Genomic DNA, 24,485 nt, shown 5'->3' on the forward strand with positions numbered 1-24,485 from the left:
CCTGGTCAATAGGATTATGACTCTTTTCATTAAATGGAATGGAAAGATATCTCTAAATGTGATTTTTTTAAAAATTAATTTAGTTTAATTGTAATCCAGCGCTTGATGGTGCGTTTTACATTTCCACGTGATCCCGTCTGTACAAATGTAATTATCGACCTGATAATGATGATGTGCAACGCCAAGACGTTGATCCACGAGCCTCAGCACACTTTACATGTTGTCGCTGACCACTATGGCCCAACATCATTCCATAAACCATTCAGAGACTTTGTTGCTTCAAGAGCGCACACACTAGACATTCCACAAATAACATTCGCAACCAGGATCAGCTCCCCAAGTTTCGTACGGGTTACAACGAGACAAATTAGCTTCCTTGTCCAAGGGAATTTCAAGCTAACTCAATTTTTTTCACGAGAGCGTACTAGGCACCGCCAGGGTTCGAACCCGCAACCTCTCGCGCCATAGCCGAACACCTTATCGATTGAGCTAACTTGGCTGGGTAAATAGATTATGTTATGAAAATTATATTTATATATGTTAACATTATACTTAAAATATTTTCAAAAATCTACGTCGTTTTGGATTTCTGATGTGTCAAAGTTCACTGACCCGTGTGTGTGATATCCTGAAAAACTAGTGCACTACGTGTAACCTTTTTTTGGGATACTCGGTATTATCAAACAGTTATAAATAAATATAGCTAAAATGGTATCGTGAATGAACTCAATATCTCAAGGATGGTAGGTGATTGACATAATTTCATTAGCTTCATTGTTATGCAACTTCACTTATCAGTTTCTATTGGGCCACTTAGTACATTCAACAAAATTATATTACATTAATTTCTATTTATTGATAATTGAAAAATAATGAAATATATGTTGCTCACATTCCCCGGTCACATCCAGAATTGTTCGTTCACACGAGCCCCAGTAGCCTACCAATTAAGTCGAATTGCGTCAAAAGTTCTATAAATTAATCAAATTGCATGACAACCATGACGTTGTAAATTATAAATAAAATCACCAATTTAGTTGAATTTACATGTAAGACCCGAGTTAAAAAGAGAAACGAAATGTGACGACCCAGTCACATATTAGAATTGAACTATTATCATACGATGTTTTTTTAATATAAACACATAAAAAAGCAAATTGAGATTTTCAGACCTTTTTTTATTCAAATTAAAAAGGAAAATAATAGAATTTGTGTATTTCGTATTAACCCCTCGTGGTAAAAGCAGGGCCGGGCGGCAAAAAGGAAGGGGCGGCAGAAGAAGAAGGGCGGCAAAAAGAATTATTAAAGAAAATAGGGCGTAAAATTGTTTTAAAAAATACCTAAAGTATTGAAGAAAAAATTTCGGGTTTTCAAACCATCGTAAAATTTTCGGGCTGTTGAAGGGGGCGGCAAAATTCACCTTTTCTCCAGCCCCACGGATAGGAGCGGCCTGAGTACGCCACATTACCCATGGTCTGAACAATAAATAATTTCATACTGTAATCCGTTTGTTCTCTGTAGTATCTAAGACGTGATAATACAATATCTTACACAAGTTTATTGCATCATGCCAGTTAGAACTTATGAATAAAATCTGAAATTATAAATGTACATGGCAATAATGGAGGGATTTTCAAAAAGGTTGTTTTATTACAAGTCCATTGTTTAGGCATTCAATATTGCTAGGGCATTCAGTATTGTTTAAGCCTATGCATTCAGTATTGTTTAGGCATTCAGTATTGTTTAGGCATTCAGTATTGTTTAGGCATTCAGTATTGTTTAGGCATTCAGTATAAAGCCTATGCATTCAGTATTGTTTAGGCATTCAGTATTGTTTAGGCATTCAGTATTGTTTAGGCATTCAGTATTGTTTAGGCATTCCGTATTGTTTAAGCATTCAGTATTGTTTAAGCCTAGGCATTCAGTATTGTTTAGGCATTCAGTATTGTTTAGGCCTAGGCATTCAGTATTGTTTAGGCATTCAGTATTGTTTGGGCATTTAGTATTGTTTAGGCATTCAGTATTGTTTAGGCATTCAGTATTGTTTGGGCATTCAGTATTGTTTAGGCATTCAGTATTGTTTAAGCATTCAGTATTGTTTAGGCATTCAGTATTGTTTAAGCATTCAGTATTGTTTAAGCATTCAGTATTGTTTAGGCATTCAGTATTGTTTAAGCATTCAGTATTGTTTAGGCATTCAGTATTGTTTGGGCATTCAGTATTGTTTAAGCCTAGACATTCAGTATTGTTTGGAGCGCATTCAGTATTGTTTAAGCATTCAGTATTGCATTCAGTATTGTTTAAGCCTAGGCATTCAGTATTGTTTAAGCATTCAGTATTGTTTAGGCATTCAGTATTGTTTAAGCATTCAGTATTGTTTAAGCATTCAGTATTGTTTAGGCATTCAGTATTGTTTAAGCATTCAGTATTGTTTAGGCATTCAGTATTGTTTGGGCATTCAGTATTGTTTAAGCCTAGACATTCAGTATTGTTTGGAGCGCATTCAGTATTGTTTAAGCATTCAGTATTGCATTCAGTATTGTTTAAGCCTAGGCATTCAGTATTGTTTAAGCATTCAGTATTGCATTCAGTATTGTTTAGGCCTAGGCATTCAGTATTGTTTAAGCATTCAGTATTGCATTCAGTATTGTTTAAGCCTAGGCATTCAGTATTGTTTAAGCATTCAGTATTGCATTCAGTATTGTTTAAGCCTAGGCATTCAGTATTGTTTAAGCATTCAGTATTGCATTCAGTATTGTTTAGGCCTAGGCATTCAGTATTGTTTAAGCATTCAGTATTGTTTAAGCATTCAGTATTGTTTAAGCCTAGGCATTCAGTATTGTTTAAGCATTCAGTATTGCATTCAGTATTGTTTAAGCCTAGGCATTCAGTATTGTTTAAGCATTCAGTATTGCATTCAGTATTGTTTAGGCCTAGGCATTCAGTATTGTTTAAGCATTCAGTATTGTTTAAGCATTCAGTATTGTTTAGGCCTAGGCATTCAGTATTATTTCACTCAATTATTTTGGCAAACAAAGTTCGTTTCATCTTGTCCATCATGTTCATTGAATTCACGGAGCAAAATGTACAATAATTATGCCCCAGGGACCTTTATCTTTAACTTTTCCGGTCGTTTTTTAGTCGTATGTATTCTTCTTCTTATTTTCAATATGAAGTGTTTTTTGCTTTGTCTAGTGAATGAATTTACAATTCAGGGAGCTATCATTTACGTAGTAATTTTACTACACACAAAATATGAAGTTATCCCGCAGGGGTTATAAATTATCAAAGGGCTGGTAACCAAATGGCATTCTTTAATGTTCTAACATTAGGACTGTTGTTATTCACGGATGTTTCGTATGACTGACGTATAAAGTTTTCTTTTTATTTTTAAAGTGTTTCTTTCAAATTCCTTGTTTCGAAGACCTCCCCATGCTTCAGTTGTTTTTCCTATGCCAAACACTGCTATAGTATAATAAAATGATACAGTGAATGAACTTTTAAATGCGCGTAAAATTTAGTAATTTTACCCAATGTTTGCCCCAAAACACAGTGTTTTTAGAGCTAAACAGGAAGATGCATTAAGGCAATTATTGCTTTATTTTTTTCTGCTGTTCTCCCCACCCATGAGCTCCCATGGATAAACTTAGGGGGACGCTCATCATTCCGCAACGTAAATATTATTGTAATGCTTCTGCCGCGACTGCCGAGTAGGCCCCCTATTTGTAATCCAAAACTTGGCCACTTTAGTGCACATGCCTTCTTTATGGCGAGTTTGGGGGCCTCAAAATTTTGCCCTGACCCAGGGCCCCAAAAAAGGTAAATCCGGCCCTGCGGTACGGTATTCGTGAGAGAGTGTTGGTTCACCTATGACGGCCGGGATGTGTTTATTTTCGTTGGATCATAGTGTTATTTTTGTGAGGCAATCCTGAGACTGGAAAGTCCACATTGCTGTTGCAATTGCTTTACACAAATGTGCTGTGACAAAATGAACATTGTAGTCGGCAAATAATAATACCATCCCGGTACGCCTCTGTTCGACGACATTGTCTCACGCCAAGCAATTCCAAAAGGTTGTCAGCCCTGCCCTACATCCACCGCCAGTCGCCACACCAAGTTTGACGCTTTTTGAGACACGTGAACAACTTTGAGATAAATTCGAGTTCATTATTAACACTATCATTTTATTGGTAAAAGCAATTTAGACTAGACCATCAGTTTTATCATTTTCGATTGTAACCCTTGATTTAATTATGCATTCAACATACATTACATTAATGAAATGTTTTTATTTCATGTTGCTCATGTTGAGCTCACGTGCAAAATCGTTCGTTCTTTCAATATGAATTATAAATCGAATTGTGAAACCTATGACGTCCCTGGCCCTAAATTAATACGGGACTGCACTTTCAGAAATACATTAGTTAAAAGTGCTGCAAATTCTTAATAATTATTATTTATGTAAGATATATAAAAGTATACATATGTCATGTAAAAAGAAACATTTTGGAGACAATTAAAAAACAAAAGAACTCACTTTTTGGCCTCAAATTTGTGTAAACACACTTTAGAAAAAGGAAATATCCGAAATTTAGCTTTTATGTGTTTTCAGACACTCCATTCCTTTGGACATTGGTTTTATTTTATCAGCTAAGACAAAAAATATAACTTTTTAGCATTTTTGGCTAGAAATGTCATTTATAGTCAACATTAGGTCCCGTAAGAAGCTTTAAATTAATGTATTTTTGAGAGTGCACAGTCCTCTTTAAAAAGCATTATTAAATTCAATTATTGCATGACACTATCCCTACTGAAGGATCGGTTGACCGTGGCAAACCCATGATATACACATATATCCAGAGCTGCAAACCCATTAACAACTGCTAAACCCAGTGACTGCTCCCCCCTGACAATTTTCAGGTGGGCGCGGTCACTGGGTTTTTAAAAGTCTCTATGGTAAGGCTATCAAACATCTTTAACATGTATAGTTTAAATTATTTTCAAGAATTAGTAACAAAAGAACTGAAGACCCAATTTTCTATTAAAAGAATTTGCACTATCATACAATTTATTATTTAACGACACACTTTAACAGTAGTTACCATAGTTACAGAGCTCTCAACATGCTCAAGTTGAACTCCACACATTTTAACTAGTCTATTGTTAACAACTTAACATCTATAACGAACAAAAAAGGTTTTATTTGTGTCAGTGACAATTGTGTTCCCCCCCTTCAGAATGTGTTATTTTTCCTTCAATTTTGACCCAGATTTTTCTTCTAATCTAATGATATCAAAACCTGAGAGGAAAAGAAGTGTGCTATTGAAGTACTAATTTAATGTATGCATGTTTCTTTCTGCAACCATAATGGGCTGCTGCAACCTTAATAGGCTGCAATACACCTAACCCTTAGGGCTAGCGTATTGAGCCCCATTATGGTTGCAGAAAATAAATGTGTCCCAGACTTTCAGATAAACTTTATTGCTTGGCCCATCTCAAGTTAAACTGTAAATTAAAAAGCAAAACAATCAAATTGATCTTTCATTTTTATAAACCTCTATGATGGTCTGAATAGTTAATAATTTCAGGCTGTAATCAGTTTATTATCTGTAGCATCAGTGGTAGAAGTTTATTTTCCATTTCAACTTTACAAAGTGCATGACAATATTAATACATTCTCCTGCCATCAAATGGGAAGCAAATGAAAGATACTTTGCACAGAACTGCCTTGCTGTACATGTACAATGAATATTCCTCTACAAAACAACAAGAATGATACATGTAGTTTCTGGACTTAAGTACGAGGGGGTATCCAAAAGTTTTTGACATCACCCAGAAGGAAAAGAGATATATTGATGAAATTTTGTCAGTGTAATCACTGGTCCTTATGTACATTATGGTCCAAAAATAGTCTCATAAGTATGTTTATTTTTTTACAGGTGGCGCTATGATGGGCAGTAGGCGCATAACCTTTTCAAGATAAGATCCTCCACTTTCTTGAGTTTCTTCACTGTGGCTGCATCATCCGTAAATGATTGACGTCCACTTCTTGGCTCGTCTGTGAGGGACATGTGGCCAGTTTGGAAATTCCTTTTTCAAAAAGCAACAGTGCCATATAATGGGCAATCATCACCGTAGATAGCTTTCATTTCATCATAGATTTTCTGAGCATTGTAGGCCTAACCCTCCAAATGCAGGAACTTAATCACACTGCATGCCTCAATTTTCACCATCTTGCAGGTTATGCGCCTACTGCCCATCTAGTGCCACCTGTAAAGAAAGTAAACATACTTAGGAGACCATTTTTGGACCATAATGTACATAAAGATCAGTGATTACACTGACAAAATTTCATCAATATAGCTCTTTTCCTTCTGGGTGATGTCAAAAACATTTGGATACCCCCTCGTATTTATTGGTAGCCCCCCAGTGCACAGAGTGAACATACTATATCTGGTCTTCAAGCATTAATTGCACAATTTATAATGTTATGTAACATCCAAGTTCTGAAGAAAACATAACAATTAGCATACCAGGTTATCATTTTATAATTTATATGGAAAAATACACACCCACAAAACTTTTTGGTATAACCTGCTGTGGAAAGTGTGCATTAATACTCATATTAAAGGTGCTCCGATTCAGCGGATGATGCTACAAAAGATATATATTCCATTCAATTAAAAATCATTGCACTTCATAAAAAACTACAGCTTGCTGTGATCAATATATCTTCATTACAGAATTCTATCATGTAATTACTGATATCTTCCTTTATATTATCAGCAACCTAAATATTCTAGTTCCTGTGTGGTGCCGTGGGGTGTGGTGCCCCGATTTGGTTGAATATTAAATCAATTAAATTACATATATTTTAATATGTATTTGTATTTTAGAAACTAGTGTGATCAATGTGATATTTCTTGCATAATTTAACTCTCTTGTTACTGTTGATATCTTTGGGATTATATTTGCTACTTTTAAACAAAATTTTTGATCAACTTCCACAAATAATGGAGTTTTTAACTCAATTATTTCTTTTGAATATTTAAGTACAATACTATTTTCAAATATACATGTACACGTACATCACAAAGTGCATTTACTTGAAAAAAGATGATGCACAAAGATGAACCAATGGTGTTAGTGTGTGATATGCTTCTTGAAAGCATATTCAGGAAATCAGTGTCAAGGTCGTTCCAGCACAGACTGTACCAAAATGTTTTGTGGGGTGCAAGTTTTCATAGTTCCAAATTTTAAGGTGGTGTGATTGTTACAATGGATAAACTGGAAATATCGCTTTCAGTCATAGAAATTTGAAAACATTAAATTTTTAGTAACTGAGGATGCCTGTTTGAAGTCAATAACTTGAAATCTGAAATGAAACCACAGCATACTCAGCAAAACCTATTGATAAATTGTTAAACAAAATCATTAATGTATACTTTATTGCAAATTATTTATTTGAAATACTAACAAATACTTAAATGCTAATTAATCATTCTTACTTATAAGTAATTCCAAAAATTGTTTTCATTAAAAATTCTTAGAAAGAGTTTCAATTATTGTGGGCCAAAATCAACAATACCGTAAAACCTTGTCTACAAGCATATAGTGTGCTTTTGATGAATAATCCAGGTACCATCCATTAACAAAATTATAAAATTGTGGAGTTCTATTGTACTAGTACTATACAAGTACTATTGTAAGACCAATCTATTATATTGGCATATAAGGCTGTTTCATATTAATTTAGCTTTCATCAAAAAAAAACTTATATGCTTGTAGACGAGGTTTTGCGGTATGATAAAATATATTTACATACATAACAGTTAAGATTATTTTAAAATATCTTAACCAAAACTATAGAAATTCAAAAAACTCTGAAATAAACTAAGCATGTTATGCCCTCACATGTAACTGATTGAAGGTGCAGTTATACACAAATTTCTCTTTAAATTTCATAGAACAAATTGAAATAATTATGTCAACATACAAACATATGTGGTCTTATAATGAAGTTATTGATGGTTAGTGCTTTTAAAGGCTTAAAGGCCACTACAGACTCCAAGTATTCAACATAGAATATTTGATATAACATATCTACATTGTACATTATTTAATCTGGTCCCATTCTATTTCCAGTAATAATTAAGTTCTAATGAATGACGTCAAATTGATAATTACATAGAATATCTGGTAGAAATATATTATCGATTTTACGTTATCTCAGACATTCGTTAGAACTTAAACATTACTCACCGGTGTGTCCAGGATCTTTTCCTAGGGGGGGGGGGGCTCAGAGAGGCTTTCAGAGTTATGCAGGGGCTTAATGGTAAAAATCGCCAAAAAAGCGGCTGATTTTACATGATTTTTAACAAAGTGCGGGGGGCTCCAGCACCCAAAGCACTGTTACTGGAAATAGAATGGGAATAGAACAAATAATGTAGATGTTACATCAAATATTCTACATCCACCAAAAATTCTGTAGGGTCCTTTAAACCTCCCTGAGAGTTTTGACTGATACACATTGTATGACAATTTTGTTATTGCTGAAAACAATTAAATTTTATTCAATAAAATGGCACTTTTTACCCCATTTTGAATTTATATTCACTGACATTTTACTCCATTCAAGATTCATAAAACCTTTTGGAATGTACCCAAACATTGTCGGCAGTCTAATCAATTCCTGCCAGGAAAGAAAATGCATTGAACAATATTTCATATCTATATACATGTTATGTAAATACATTTTAAAAAGTCATTTATTAATGTTATAATTCAGATAGTCCATCATGTTAAACGGCCAAAATATCCAGTGAGGGTTTATTTCACTTAACCATGTTATTTCTGTGGATTTATGTTTATTTGTTGTCTTGTTTAATTGTAACACTTGGGTTTGTAAACTGTTCTTCCTTTTTATTAATTATATTCAGTGTCCTCTTGTAGCGAGCAATCCTTCCACATCGCATTTATTTGTTCTTGTGCAGGATGCGTAGCCCCATTACCTACTTTTCATGTTATGTTAGCCTAAAATGGACAGTAACTTTTCCTGACAGCGATATTACTTTGGCATTTTCAGTCAAGAATAACAAATTCAAAGTTTATACAAATCATACATTATGGCTTAACGTTAAATTAAATCAAAACAACCATTAATGGAAGTTGGCATTAAACACTGTTTAAAGCCATATTATAACATTTGCTGAGGAGGACGCCCTCACTGAATTTTTTTAATTCATTTTTTTACACGATTAAATTGTACTTTATTAAACCAATATAGCCTGCAAAAATCAAGACTCTAGGTGCTGTAGTTTTGTCAAAATCAGAGATTTTGAATAAAAGGCTGATTCAGCCCTTTATTATTACGATGGAATTGTTAGTCGAACGCATACACGATGTTCATAACACACAGTGTGTACGGCGGCGTGCGCGACGGTGATGTACACAACAAAGGGTCGTACCACAACATGACCGAAGGAGTGTAGTGCGTATTGGCGACATGTGCGCTGGTAGTAAATTCCAATTTTCTTTGCTTTGCCGTGCTTGTTCGGCTCAAAAATAAAAGGGGATATATCTGACAGTAAAAGCTAACATTTTATGACAAAGAAATGCTAATCTATTTTTTTTGAAAATGTTATAATATTGCTTTAACTGTTGTGACATCAACCGAAAGATCCAAATCCAACAAGCTAACTGTCTGCATCACAGATACAATCACTAATCCTGTCCCACTTATGTAGCTGTTTCACAAGCATTGTTCAAATTATTATTATTATTTTAAGCAAGACAATATGTTTAGATGCCACCTTTAATATACATATCAGAATTGTAATTATGTGAACATACATATTTCATATATTCCTTGGATATTTCCCGCAAGGATTGACTAAAATTTTTAGTAGCTACCTTGTGATTCATATCAGAGGGGCAATGAATTATTCATGTACTTCCCCACCCCCTATCCTGGGAAATCTGGGGAAATAACAGAGCTTGTAAATTTTGGACTAATTACATTTACCGTATTCATTTCAGGGAGAGATTGCCGAATAGGCTGCATTGCCGAATAGGGTGCAACTCTACTAGTCTTATTACAAGACTGCCCTACCCTGTAAACGAGGACTGGACTCAAGTCTAGCAAGTTGCACCCTATTCGGTAATTGTACCCATTCCAGTAAGCACCCATGCCCCAATAAGCGCCCACCAAGGGTATTTTCAATTTGCTAAAGGATACCATTAATGTTGAAGTAACAGAGAGACGTCGATATGTGAAATAGCTGGAGGACTACAATCCTGTGTAAACTTGCAATACATTTTCTGCATCAAAAAAGCTACAAGAACATCTCAGGGTCCTTTTATAACATATGTAAATTTGTCTCTAATAAACGCCCCTTTACGAAAAAATTACGTAAACCAGGTAAAAATAAGCGCTCACCCAAAATGACTTTGTTAAGCGCCATGGGCACTTATTGAAATGAATATGGTAAGTACACAGCATGTCACATTGACAAAACCCTTTTATGTACGTACATGTATGTAAATACAAAATAACAGCTACAGCATTTTAAAATATTTCTTACAATCTGTCTCTTCTCAAAAACTAAATGTGCAGTATCTACAATTAAATAACATAAATTGTATTATGTGGGAAACAGATGTTTATTAATGCATTTGACACAGTTTGTTCCCAAAGTAAAACATAGTACCTGGGGTCCATTTCACTAAACCTGTAAGTTTAGTCTCGAAATCTTCGTAACTTAAGACAAGTCATAAATTCTGTTTCACTAAACTTACTTACGAACGGTACCCTAGGTAAGTAATAGTGATTTACTACAGGGACCCTTTGTAAAGTTACGTCTAGTATTGGGTATTCATAATTATACCAACGGTTACTTGAGTTACTAAGGGTTAAAAGTTTAGTGAAATGGACCCCTGGGATATAAGCAAAGCAGATGCAGCAAAAGGAAATGCACTGGTCACAACAAACCTTTCTAATACAACATGAGAAATTATATCCACTTTATGTGTTGAACATACATGTACAGTCACTTAAGGCATCTTTCGCGACCCTGAGATTCAGATCAATATACAATGTTGGCAAACCTATGTTGATGATACACCCAATTTGGCAACCTTCAGTTGGTCAAGCATTTCCTTGTGTTTTTTAATCAAATGATCTGTAAGTTCTGAGTGACTTGCATAACACATGTAGCAGTAATCACAGTGATGTGGCATCTTAATGCTATGATGCGCCCTTATATGTACAAAGAGATTCGATGGGATCGAGAAGTTCTCCTTGCAGAATGGACACTGATAGGCAACTAGCGGTGCTTTCCGGGGCACTTTCTCCTGTGGTTCTTGCTCTACGTCATCATTGATATCAACACACTGTACCCTCTCTGTAGCAGTAACACTCCTTTTCCTTGGTAACGGTGTGCAAGGTGGTTCTTGCTGCGATCTGTCACCAACATCTTGCATATTCCTTTTTCTTGGCAAGACTCTCCAAGGTGGCACGTCAGACATGCTTGTTCCTACACTCCCTACATCACTTTCTGTATCCCTGACTGTCTTTTGTCTGGATGCTGCCGGCTTGCCATGTCTTGCCTCCTTACTGACATTTTTTTGCTGCGATCTGTCACCAACATCTTGTACATTCCTTTCTCTTGGCAAGACTCCGCCAGGTGGCAGGCCAGACATGCTTGTTCCTACACTCCCTACATCACTTTCTGTATCCCTGACTGTCTTTTGTCTTGATGCTGCCGGCTTGCCATGTCTTGCCTCCTTACTGACATTTTTTTGCTGCGATCTGTCACCAACATCTTGTACATTCCTTTCTCTTGGCAAGACTCTGCCAGGTGGCAGGCCAGACATGCTTGTTCCTACACTCCCTACATCACTTTCTGTAGTCCTAACTGTCTTTCGTCTTGATGCTGCCGGCTTGCCATGTCTTGCCTCCTTACTGACATTTTCTTTGAGTGCATTTGGCATCTTACGTGTCTTCAAAATTTCTATACCACCACCAGATTGAATCTTGTCACCAATGTGCGGTTCTTTCACCGGTAACCGTTTCAATGTAATTATATGAGGACCTCTCCTTTGTTGCAGTGATGGTCCTCCTGCCTTCATTACTGGTGAGACTTTCTTTTTCGGTGAGTTTAGAAAGATAACCATATGCGGCTTCACTTTCCCAGATGGCAATATTTTTCTAGTTAGCAATTCCTCCTGTAAATAACCTTGGCTCCTAGTATCTTGAACTTGAACTGCATGGTGAACATGTTGATTGTGAAAACGAAGAGCTGACAATGACAGGAATCTGCTGTTACAATACGAGCAACAAGCAATATGTTCTTGCTTCTTCTTGTGTCCTTTGCTGTGTCTTTCAAGAACTGCTTTGCAAGTGAACACTTCTCCGCAATCACGGCAATAGAAATGTGGCATACATCTGTGCTCCAGCAGCAACTTCTGCGTAGTCTTCGGCATGTGTTGCATTTGAACATCTCGGCATCTTGGTCAGGATGATCCTCTGCCCGTGATGTCTTATATCGTAGTTATTTTGACTGCCAATCAGATGCTTTGCACATTCTTGTCTGATTATCTCATCAGTGGTCCTATTACAGGTACAACATGTGATGGCTGTTGAAACTAGTGAACACTCACCCTTCTTCTGCCCACTGCCCATTTGTTTTGTCTGGATAGTTTGAACCTTCTTTATCTTTCCCATTTGTTTTGGTTGGATAGTTTTGGTTTTGGAAGATTGATTTGAAATTTCTATGACTTCAATGCCATTGTCATCATCATCCTTCCCTGTTACTTGGTCGTCGTCATCATCATCGTCGTCATCGTCATCATCACTATCACTATCATCATCATCATCATCATGCATCCTCATATCAGCCCTATTAAACTTGAGTTTAGCCTCCTCATTCCTGTATCGATACTCGTTTGTAATACACATAACCTGATGTGATTGATGATCGCTTGCATCCTCAAACACTTGTGAGCATGCCTTGCAAATGTACAGAGATTCCAACGGCACTTTTATGACCTTGCCCGATTCCCCCGCGACCTTGATCATCTTTGCTTGCGTACTCACATCAGTTTCCCCATTAGCAGTACCCTCCTTGTTACACACTTTTTGGTGGACGATCAAATTTGGTTTCGTAAAAAAAGAAACCAAAGCAAATGTTGCAAAGATGTCCTAATGATCCTGAAGCCAATGCATTCACGTTTGCATGATTACGGCCATCACAATGTCGCTGGTGTTTATTTCTGTAGTATTCAACAATGAATTGTTTTAAACATTTTCCACACTCATATTTTACACACATATCTTTTACACCAAGATGTGAAATCTCATGGTGCCTCAAACTGGTCAATACTCGAAATTTTCGAGTACAAAACTTGCATTGGTGAGGCCTAGAATTTGCATGTACTAACTTGTGCTTTATAAGATCTGTTGCATGAATGCATCTATAACTGCATTGGTCACACGCAAAGTTTTTCACTCCATAATGCGACATTTGATGATATAAGAGACCACTAATATCGACTATCTTCTTACACACAGGACACTTAAATTTTAATTTTTTCTTCCGTTTTCCAAAATCGCAATCAGTTTGGTAGTCATGTTTATGCACATTAATGTGGTCCCGATACTCCTTATACGACTCATAGACTTTCCCACAGCATAGCAGCACTTTCTTGTACTTTAGATTTCGCCTAGAAGTCATCTTCTTCTGTCCTCTGCGACAACTATTGTTCACGAGATGTTTTCTATATGTTACATACAATCTAAATTTGCTACCACATTTGTATGGACAGGATAATGTTGTATCTGCTTGATCAGTACCGCTGCATTATGATCTTTGGTACTATCGCTTGCCACTGTCTTTTCAGTATCTATCCCTGGTCGACCATCAACATCAGCAGCATGACCTTTGACATTAGTTTTTATATTCTCCCCTGTTGTTACATCACTTGTGACATCACCATGCTCTATCGTAACACCATCCTGACCATTGACGTTATTTCCATGGCCTGATTGCAACTGATGTCTCTTGAAACCACCAAGAGTGGTAAATCTCGATTGGCAAACATCGCAAGTATAGCAGTGATACTCTTCTGGATGCATTTTCTTATGGTCATACCATGGTGCTCCTGCCCTGAAAGTCATATTGCAAACTTTGCATTTGATAGGTTTAGTAACCTTGTGAACCTTCTTCAAATGATCGTAAAATAAACCATTGTTACGGAATGTTGCACCGCATTCTTGGCATTTTCTGTTAATTGTGAGGGACCTCTTTGGACCTCCGATTTTATGCACTGTTCTCAGGTGAGCCTGGAGGCTGGGTTCCCATTTCATGGTGGCCCCACATATATGGCATACGTGAAGAGTTTGCTCATGTACCGCCTTTACATGTCCTTTTATGCCACACCGTGATCTGTAAACTTTTCCACATCTGCAAAGAATGATAAGAAATACAAAGAATGAATAGAAATACAACAAAAAAACAATCAGCGTGAAAATAAAAACACCATGCAGTTTTTTCATACGGTAGGTTACCTAAGTCATTCATTACACTACATGTACATCTTTAAATAGTTTATTATTATGATAAAGTGAATCCTTCAGTGAGTCTCTATAAATGTGCACAAAAATGCTAAACCCATAGTAATAACTTACAGGCTTCTGACCCGATCAACACCCTCACCCCACCCCAATTTACCTCATTTTTGATATAACAGATCATATTTTTCTCATTACGATCCTGAAATTTGATTTGGCAGAGTGAAAAAACTATAAGATATAATACGGAAGGCAAAGGAAAAAAATGGTGCAAGGAGCCTGTTTGCCACACACACACATTGTCCCAATAAAGCCTTTTTAGAAGCTTAACGACTTAACACGTACAATATTATATATATATATAATATTAAGCCAAAATGATTTAAAACATATTTTTAAACTAGAGCGGTTCTCGGCTTGCGCGGTTCTCGACGCAAAGCGTCGGCCACAATGCCTCCACCTTGAGATGTTGAATGTACCCACCAAGTTTCATGCCCATATGACGGTTTTTAGTAATTTGACCTCAGATGACCCCTGTGTGAACCCAGATGACCCCAAAAAGTCCATCCAAAAATTTAACTTTAAATGTTGACTGTACCCACCAAGTTTCATGCCCATACGACAGTTTTAGTTATTTGACCTCAGATGACCCCGGATGACCCCAAAATGACCTTCCAAGAATTTAACTCTAAATGTTGACTGTACCCACCAAGTTTCACGCCCATACGACAGTTTTGAGTTATTTGACCTCAGATGACCCCTGTGTGACCTCAGATGACCCCAAAATGACCTTCAAAAAATTTGGTTCTTAATGTTTACAGTACCCACCAAGGTTCATGCCCATACGACGGTTTTTGCTAATTTGACCTCAGATGACCCCTAGATGACCTTGACCCACAAACCAAACCTACTGGAATTTGAAGACCGCCAACGACCATCCCTCCACCAAATTGCATCACTGTACACCAAGGTTCATGCCCATACGACGGTTTTTGCTCATTTGACCTCAGATGACCCCTAGATGACCTTGGGTGACCTTGACCCACTAACCAAACCTACTGGAATTTGAAGACCGCCACCGACCATCCCTCCACTAAATTGCATCACTGTACACCAAGGTTGTCATGCCCATACGACGGTTTTTGCTCATTTGACCTCAGATGACCCCTAGATGACCTTGGGTGACCTTGACCCACTAACCAAACCTACTGGAATTTGAAGATCGCCAACAACCATCCCCCACCAAATTGCATCACTGTACATCTTACCAGTTCCGAGAAATTGCACCCGCAAGCTCGGACGGACAGATGGACGGACGGATGGACGGATGGACGGACGGACAACCAGGAAACATATAATACCTCCGGTGGAGGCATAAAAACCCATCGTCGCTGGGCAGGAAAAACCTCCTATATGTTTTGGGCCCCTGAACATGTTTAAAGCAAAACCTCCTATGTAACCTGTTGGCAGTTTTGCTTTAAACATGTTCAGGGGCCAAAGACACATAGAAGGTATTTCCTGCCCAACAACGCAATGAACCCTCATTTTCAAACAGTGTCTCCACTGCAGCGTAACAAAAGCTTGAGCCAAATAGCAAGCAGAGTGTGAGGCACAGGTTCTTTTTATTTGAAAATCTTCTTCCCACACACAAACTTAAATGTTGAATTTCCCCATTTTGGTTCTCAGATCATCGACAGGAAAGGAAGTAATTTTGTTTGAATAAGTAACTTTGAATTTGAATTGTAACATAAATCATGACACACAATAAAAAAAATAAAAGAAAGGTTTTTCATACATTCCTAGAGAGTGAGAACCAATCATAGCAAATGTTAAATTACACTAGACAGCAATTCTTTTTTATTCCACCCTGGATAAGTTATACAAAAGAAACTGTTGATTCTTGTGGATTAATATCAAGAATCCACAGTTTCGAGTGTATTCTCTGACTTAACGTGGCTGTGTACTCTAGACATTGTTTTTTTCGCGAAATTGAGCTTTTTTGACATTTATGTACTTTGTTATGTTTTTTATAAATACAAGGAAAGAAAATCCAGATTTGTAAACTCCAACTGCTCTATTTTATGGACTTTATTTCACTATTTCACTCGTTTCACAATTTAAAAGGAAAGAAAATCTTTATTGTACCATCTGGGTACACGTGCGTGACAACGCATTGTGTTTTGTAGTCGCGCAAATTATTAACGCACAGATACGCTACGCATACGCAACGCTTATCTGCATGCGTGGCGCATCTTATGGAAGCACCACGGAAGCACTGATTTCACCAAAACCTAGCAGTCAAATGGCTAAATTTTAGTTGATAAAATGTGGATTTTTTCAAGTTCTTTCCCCCGATTTAAACATTAACATGAATAGATTTCGCCCAAACTTCTCAAGGTGCTGTGGATTTACCCGATGTTCACATAATGTAAAGTAGAAAAACAGGAACTGCCGCATTCTCCTGTGAGCTTCGATCAAATTGCAAAATGTGACCACTTTATACTTCAACAGCCATTATTTCAATGTTCATTTTCTCGGTAAAATGATGACTTAGGTACACGATAACTCAATAAATACAGCATCTATGTAAGCAATTATGCTTATTGTAAAAAGCAAGATCGACTTAAGAAACCGCTTTCTCATTTTTTTTTTTTTTTTTTCTATTTCCGATTTTAGGTATCATTTTTTGTAAATAGGCGTTTGTGAATTTTAAAAGTTCATTTTGATGCCTTATATGGTCAATATCTCAAAAATTATAGGCCAATATCAAAAAATTTTAAAAATTTTTTGGAATGGAGCCTCATCAAGATTAAGAAAAAATAAAACAAAAATTTTGGAAAGAGTGTTTTTTTGTTTTGTACCAAAAGACAATTGCCAAAAATTCATTTTTTTGTTGTTATTTTCTTTAAAATTGTTGTGTTTACACCAAATCTGTATTTATATTAAGATTTCTTGATGTCTTGCCTCTATAAAAATGTATACTTTTATATGTCTTGCGTGAATAATTACAAAGTTATGGCACTTTTACTACATGCATGTCTGAGAGTACACAGCCACCTTAAACCATGGCTTTATACTAACAATAGGCCTATTATTACTCTCTAAAACTATGGATTCTTACATACAACAATCTGCAAATGTTAGGATTGATTAAAAATGTTTGTTTCACAAATTGAATAAATGTGGATTCGTACTAATACTCCCTATGTGACAGATTTTAGCTGAATCTTCCACAGGGGTAGTGTGGATTTTGAATGGAATAACCCAGTAAAAATATTTAAAGCCATATGTGACACGATCAAGGGAAATGAGATGTCGCTAATATTAATTTTGAGATATTGGCAAAGAAAGTGTTAAAATTCTTTTGTTTTATAATATTGTTTTCCACCATTGATAAATTGATGTAACTTTGCTAAGAAAAGTCGTATCAACATGGGGTTTTCAGTTTCTGAAAGCTTTAAATGTCCTCTTTAGAAAAGTACAATGTATGTAAAATTCATTTGCGACCAGGGTCGACATATGACTCATTCCCCTTGATCATGTCACATATATATGGAAATTTCTCACAACATGGTCCAAAAAAGATGACAACCTTAAGCTTACTTGTCACAAACATATTGTCGCCTGAGACTTTCAGGGACATCCTCATCATCTTCAAGAAGTGAGCCAGGAGGAGCCTGGGAATCAGATTGATGGGCTTCTAATTGCTGGTTCCCCTGATCTTCTTTCTGCTCCTGAATGACAGCGAGGAGTTGTTGTATGCTCGCACTGGCTTCGTTACCTGTTGCAACAAATCAATTGGAATAGATGAGAAAATAGTATTTTCAGTTAGAATCACCACTCTTCCCACATGAATGCCATTATTTAATGTGTATTTAATTTTTTTTCAGTATGTGCAATACATGTATATATGCATTCTTGTTGCAGCAGGCTGCTTTACTTTTTACTACTTCATGCATATATATTTTGTGTCTTTTTCATAATACCTCCCCCTCCTCAGTCTACATTTCTGCATTTGCATATATCTGAGTTGACGTTTGACGTCATTGCCTGGCAGTATGCACTGTATGCACACGCACCATCACAATTCCCATTGACCCTTGCCTGGCAGTATGCACAGGCATCATTTTGTTCAACTTCAGGGCCCATGCTTTTAACACTCCTCCCCTCCCCTTTCTTCAGTCTACATTTCTGCACTTGCATATCTGAGTTGACGTTTGACGTCATTGCCTGGCAGTATGCGCACGCATCATCACAATTCACATTAATCCTTCCTTGCCTGGCAGTATGTGCAAGCATCATTTTGTTCAGGGCCATGCTTTTAAAACTCCTACCACATCACAATAAGACTACTGAACAGTGTAGTGCCATCTTACTCGGGTATAAGTCCACCTCCCCGATGGCCAATTTCACTTCAAAAATGGGGGGGGGGAGTTGAATTTAGAAATAAGAACAATAATCCCTATTTGTATATGACTGATGTACCTGTAGTTTCTATCATCTATGTCAATTTTAATTTTTAAGTATGGAAATGGAATGTTAATTTTTAACAGATTTTTTTTGTTTTTTATATTTGTTCTAAAATGTGAAAGAAAAGCATTGATGTGATTTGATTTAAGAAATTAGCTAAAATTATTACTGGACTTATACCTGAGTGCACCCTTGTTCCCATAACGGTTTGAAAAATAGGGGTGGGCTTATAGCGAAGGTGTGCTTATAGCCAAAGGTGGGCTTATAGCTGAAGGTGGGCTTATACCTGAGTGGTTTACAGTAGTTATACCAGTATGCAGTTTGCTCAAGCATATTGATATACCACTCCCTTGCCTTTGTTGATAAACAATGAGGTCAACTCATAAAAAGCATGCAATGAAGTAGAATTTAGTAGACCCATAAAAATGTCCCCTAATATTGTAGATGACCGAACAGAACAGGTGACAGAGTCTTGTCAAACCTTACTTGATGTCACTGGAGGATCGTAGTTTATGTCATATTGCTTTACAATTGACGCATCGGATGTTGCGTTGCTGGTAGCTGCATCAACAAAATGGAGCTCAATATTGATGGATTCTGGTGGTATAGCGGAGCTTACTATATTATCCATGATGACATCTGCAGTAATGGAAAAAGCACAATGTACAGAGTGAAAGAATTTGATAGACGTACATGCGAGGTAGTTGAATTCAATACACCGATACTGTCTTGTGTCCCTACATGAAATACCCAATTTCATGGATTTTGGTCACTGATCAATATACAATTACTTTGATTTGGAGTAAATAAAGATTCGATTCCCCCATTTCTTCAAAAAATTTGGGCTAGCTTTGCACGTCGTAAAAGGTAAACCCCGAATTTTGCCCAGAATGGGTGCATTTCCCCCAACCAGCAAAAGTGACTCCTTGCCCATCCCCCTTTGCACATGCCACTGTATCAGAACTCGGAAGAATAGGCCACACTAGAATGAGTCGCACCATATGAATAGGGGATTAAAGGCTATGAAGTGTTTCTATTCAGCATCGAAGTGGTTACGTAATTCTCTTGGTTACCGGATCACGCTATTTTTATATCCTTCGAGTACCATATACTTTGTGTGGTGATTGTTTCGATCGTAGTTCATTACTCTGGCGCATGATCCTGTTGGCATAGTAACATTACGTAACTTCGATACTGAATACAGTGCTTCTTGAGTCCAGCTTGCCATCAATATTCAGAAGCATGACCGTTCAGGCACAAGCACGATCAGGTGGCGCGATCATCTTGTTCCACGAAAAGTATGCCGACGCAACAATACACATGCTATAGAAAATATATTTAATTTGTGTACATCGTGGAACATACTCTTTGCGTGGCTGTGCGTAGTAAGCTGTTGTACGCAGATAACCTCGCATATATGGACGCAGGCGTTATGCGCTCGTATTAGCATGATTAGTCGCGAGTAACAAGCGTAGTTGAATGTTCCACGATGTACACAAATTTGTTAATTTTTCTATAGCAGCCTGCCCTGTGGTTTAAAATAGGGAGCATTTTACTCAACTCTATCTTTAAATTTGCACACGATAATTACGCATTTGTTGCTAGAGTATGTTGCTGCCTGCCATCCTTTCTCAGTCAGTCAGCATTGACCAGTAGCGTAACTAGACATTTTCATTTGTGGGGGCAAGCAGGGGAAAACATAAAAAATGAGGGGGCAGGTATCATTGATGCTGTTTGGGTTTGTACTGATAGCGAAAATGAATCGAAATTTTGTCTTTCTATTATTATTTTTTTGTAATTGTAAACAAAAACAAAAAAAACTTTTTTTGATAAGGTAGCAAAAAAAAAAATGCTGGCGGGGACGAGAAACTAATGTTTTTTTACTTGGCCTACTCGACATGTTATTAATTTAATCCAAGGCTAAAAGCTCATACAAATGTACTTGTAGCTCGTTCACGTAGCGGTTCTGTTGCCCTACTGGCGTAAAACGTTGATGAAAGATCCAAACTACATGTACGGTACTTCAAATTTGAGAATTATAACATGATATAATTAAAGACTGAGATAAAAAGAATTTATCGCGTGTGATGTCACTGTCAATTACGATCCTTGATTGGATTACACAGGTTAGTAGCGCGTAAAAGGAAGACTGATCTATCTGGTGCTGATCGGAGAAAAGGAATAGCAGCAAATGGCTTTGCATGTTTGAAGGTGCAAAATTAACAATAAGGCGCCCGGTTCGGTTATACCACCGCGTTCAGCAAGTCATCATCACGACACTTGTAAACAAACCGTGCTTGAGTTTGATTGACAGATGACGTCAGACACGATAAATTCTTTTTATCTCTGTCTTTTATTTAATTATTCTGTCGGTCGAACATCCGGTCTATCTCTAGTCTCGGGCCCAAACTGCATGTGGCGCACGGTTTGTTGTGAACAACAGAAACCGGCTGTGAAGGAGGCTACATAGCGATGTTGCTGGAGTGGCATTCAGTTTCAGAAAAAAACGACACCGACCATGGAATTTAATTTTAAGTTTGTCAGTATATAAACGGTAAATCAAGTAAGTTTCTTTCACTCTTAAGACTTAGAAACGGTTGTTTGATTCCACTGACTATTTGCGATCGAAATTTACATAACACCAATGACAGAAATCATCAACAAAAATCGAATCAGGGACTTGTTTTCACTCGAACATCATCAACCGGAAGTGACGTGACACGGACCGACAGAATAGATGATAGCCATAATAATTTCGTCTGTATGACGTTACAATCAACAATGACATATTGTAAGTCTTATAATCAAATTAAGTAATTCTTGGCCAAACTGGAACACTGTGAACGCTATACTAGTGGCTCCGCGATAAACACACACACGCGGTTCAGAAGAAAATATACACGCGCCTTACACTGCGTACACGCTTAGTACACTACATGGACGCAACGCGCATGTTCCAGTTTGGCCAAGAATTACTTAATTTGATTATAAAGTCTTATTCAAATTCCCTTTTACAAACAAAAGCGTACTGCTAGCCGTCCAGCGCGTATTATTTGCACAAGGTCCAATGCACACGCTTGACGTCACGCGCGTATACGCGATGGTTAAGCTGTCAAATGAAATCTGAATAAGACTTTAGTTTAAAAAATAATTAAATGTATTTTTTTAGTTAAAGGGCATTTCGTGATCCACAGCCTCATCCCCCACTTTTCTCAAAAAAAGTTGAGATTTTTATATCACTGGAAACCTCTGGCTACATAATGTTTATGTACAAAATATTTCTTGCAGATTAATTCGCTTTTGCAAAGATATCGTGAAATTTTAATTTCGTTCTGGTGCACCAGAACGAAATTACAACGCATTTGATTGTCTATGGAGCAGTGTAATACACATAATCATGCATAACTCGCAAACGCAAAATCGGAATCAACTGAAATTTTGGAAATAGGCTTTTTTCGTGGATATGTACTGAAAAATGTCATAAAAAGAGGATGCTAGAATCACGAAATACTCCTTTAAGCTTACATGTAAATTAAAGTTTTATGTAAACATCACTCAATCAAGAGTATGATTTTTCGTAAGCTTAAAGTTAACATCAATGTCAGGATCATCAATGTCATAAATGATCATGTAAACAAACAAACTTACTGAGCCACGTTAGTTGCAAAATAGTTGATATTTAATTGAGAAACTGTTGTGCAAAGTTGATAGTGAAATTCGTTCGTTCGTCACGCAAATTTTGGTTGCTAAACATAGCTCGTGTCACCGGGGGAAGCACTCTTCATCATACCTGGGAATAGGTCTTCGTGACTTTGATTCATTTAGGGACCGTTCACAAACACTTGTTAGGGGGGCCTGATGCAAAAAGGGGCCCTTAAAAGCACCCTCCAAAGGGGGGGGGGGCTGTAAAAAAGACCACAAATGTTCCTGGGAAATTGAGTTTATATGCTTTTCTATGGGGTTGACCAATAATTTTCATGTCAAAAAAAGGGGGATGGGTCTGAAATTCAGGTCTGAAAAGGGGGGGGCCCCAAAAAACGACAATTTGAGTGACTTATCCTTCACTTTTACGCACTTAGGCCTACCAGTGGGACCTCTGAGCTGAAGACCCATGATTTGAAAGCCAGTTTTGAAACCGTGAGGCAAAGAATGATGCAAAAATGCATGGCCATATTGATGAGGCCTACACTAGGCCTAATAGGCATACAATGAATGAATGTCATTTTAGTAGACCATAAAAGTTAAATGTCTCCTGTGTTTTGCGCCCGTTGCCCGGGCCCGTTGGTGAAATTGTAAATTACGGGTCTAGTTATCATGATGAATTACTGCAGGCAAAACTCCGGGGCAAAACTCAGGAACGATATTAACAAACTCAACCGAAATTATGGTGCTTGAAGAGGAGTAAAACAGAATAATCTATAGATTTAGACAATTAATATGGTACCATTTTTTCAAACAGACTAGCAGAGGAGACTATCATAAAACAAAAGATCAATACATTTTTTGGGACCGCTCATTATTTAAAGGGGAAGGGGCCGGGAAAATGTAGGGGGGCTATGTGATTCTTCTGTTTGAGTCTTTGTTATAAATTGCATTTCGCTGTTTTTTTTATAATTTTATTCCTCTGTTTGAAAAAAAAAAAACATTTTCCAAATCTTACCTTTTTTTTTTGGACCAACAGATTTTCAAATTTGTTCTATATATAATTATTTATTCTCTGTTACCCTCTGCTTGAACATGTTGAATAGATATTCATATTTTCATTATGATTATTCTCATCAGTCATCTTGTTCTTCTGTTTTCAAATAAACTTCGGGCTATGCAATAATTATGAGAACTGGGGAGGGTAAAATGATGGGGGGGGCAAGACATTTTTGGTGAGCCGAAAGGGGGGGGGGGCAAGCAATTTTTGACCAGGGTAAAGCGAGTGGCAATTCATGCTCTAAAACGCGTAATGGCTAAGGAAAACAGTACGGAAATGCTCTGCAAATTTTCCTGCTCGCGCTATACATTGTATAGTCGCGGTAGGCCTAGGCCTAGATCTAGACCATTTCTTAAGAGGGTAGGCCTACTACACCCCTGCCCAATTTTGTGCCACGCCTACTTTTGCATTTTTCTCAACTGAAAATATAGCGCATTGGTGACAAGTAAGATATGTATATTATAGGGGCAAGGGCTACAACTACTGCAATGGAAATTTAATTTCAGCAAAGACAACAGTTTTGGAGTTAGGCTACAGTCAAAAACGAGGGAAAACCATGATATTGGTTGTACTTGCCTTGAGTTGCTGATTTTTCAGTGCAGTAGGCCTAGTTGTAGTCTTTGCCCCTATAATAGCTAATAATATAGGCCTACATATCTTACCTGTAACCAATGCGCTATAATTTTTGAGAAAAATTCAAAAATAGGCACAATGAATTGGCCAGGGGTGTAGTACCCCCTTGTT

At 37.1% G+C, this 24,485-nt stretch overlaps 1 protein-coding gene across 1 annotated transcript; it reads right to left on the reverse strand.

Moving 5' to 3' along the window:
* Window positions 1-13,783: 13,783 nt before the first annotated feature.
* Window positions 13,784-19,070, reverse strand: LOC140156297 (uncharacterized). Its single transcript, XM_072179279.1, has 3 exons — window positions 19,055-19,070; window positions 18,173-18,350; window positions 13,784-14,462 (listed from the first exon to the last, which is right to left on the reverse strand). Exons 1-3 carry the CDS (start codon window positions 19,068-19,070, stop codon window positions 13,784-13,786), a joined length of 873 nt encoding a protein of 290 aa, XP_072035380.1.
* Between the last annotated feature and the right edge of the window lie 5,415 nt (window positions 19,071-24,485).

The sequence above is a fragment of the Amphiura filiformis genome, chromosome 1, assembly GCF_039555335.1.
Source record: "Amphiura filiformis chromosome 1, Afil_fr2py, whole genome shotgun sequence".
Taxonomy (NCBI): domain Eukaryota; kingdom Metazoa; phylum Echinodermata; class Ophiuroidea; order Amphilepidida; family Amphiuridae; genus Amphiura; species Amphiura filiformis.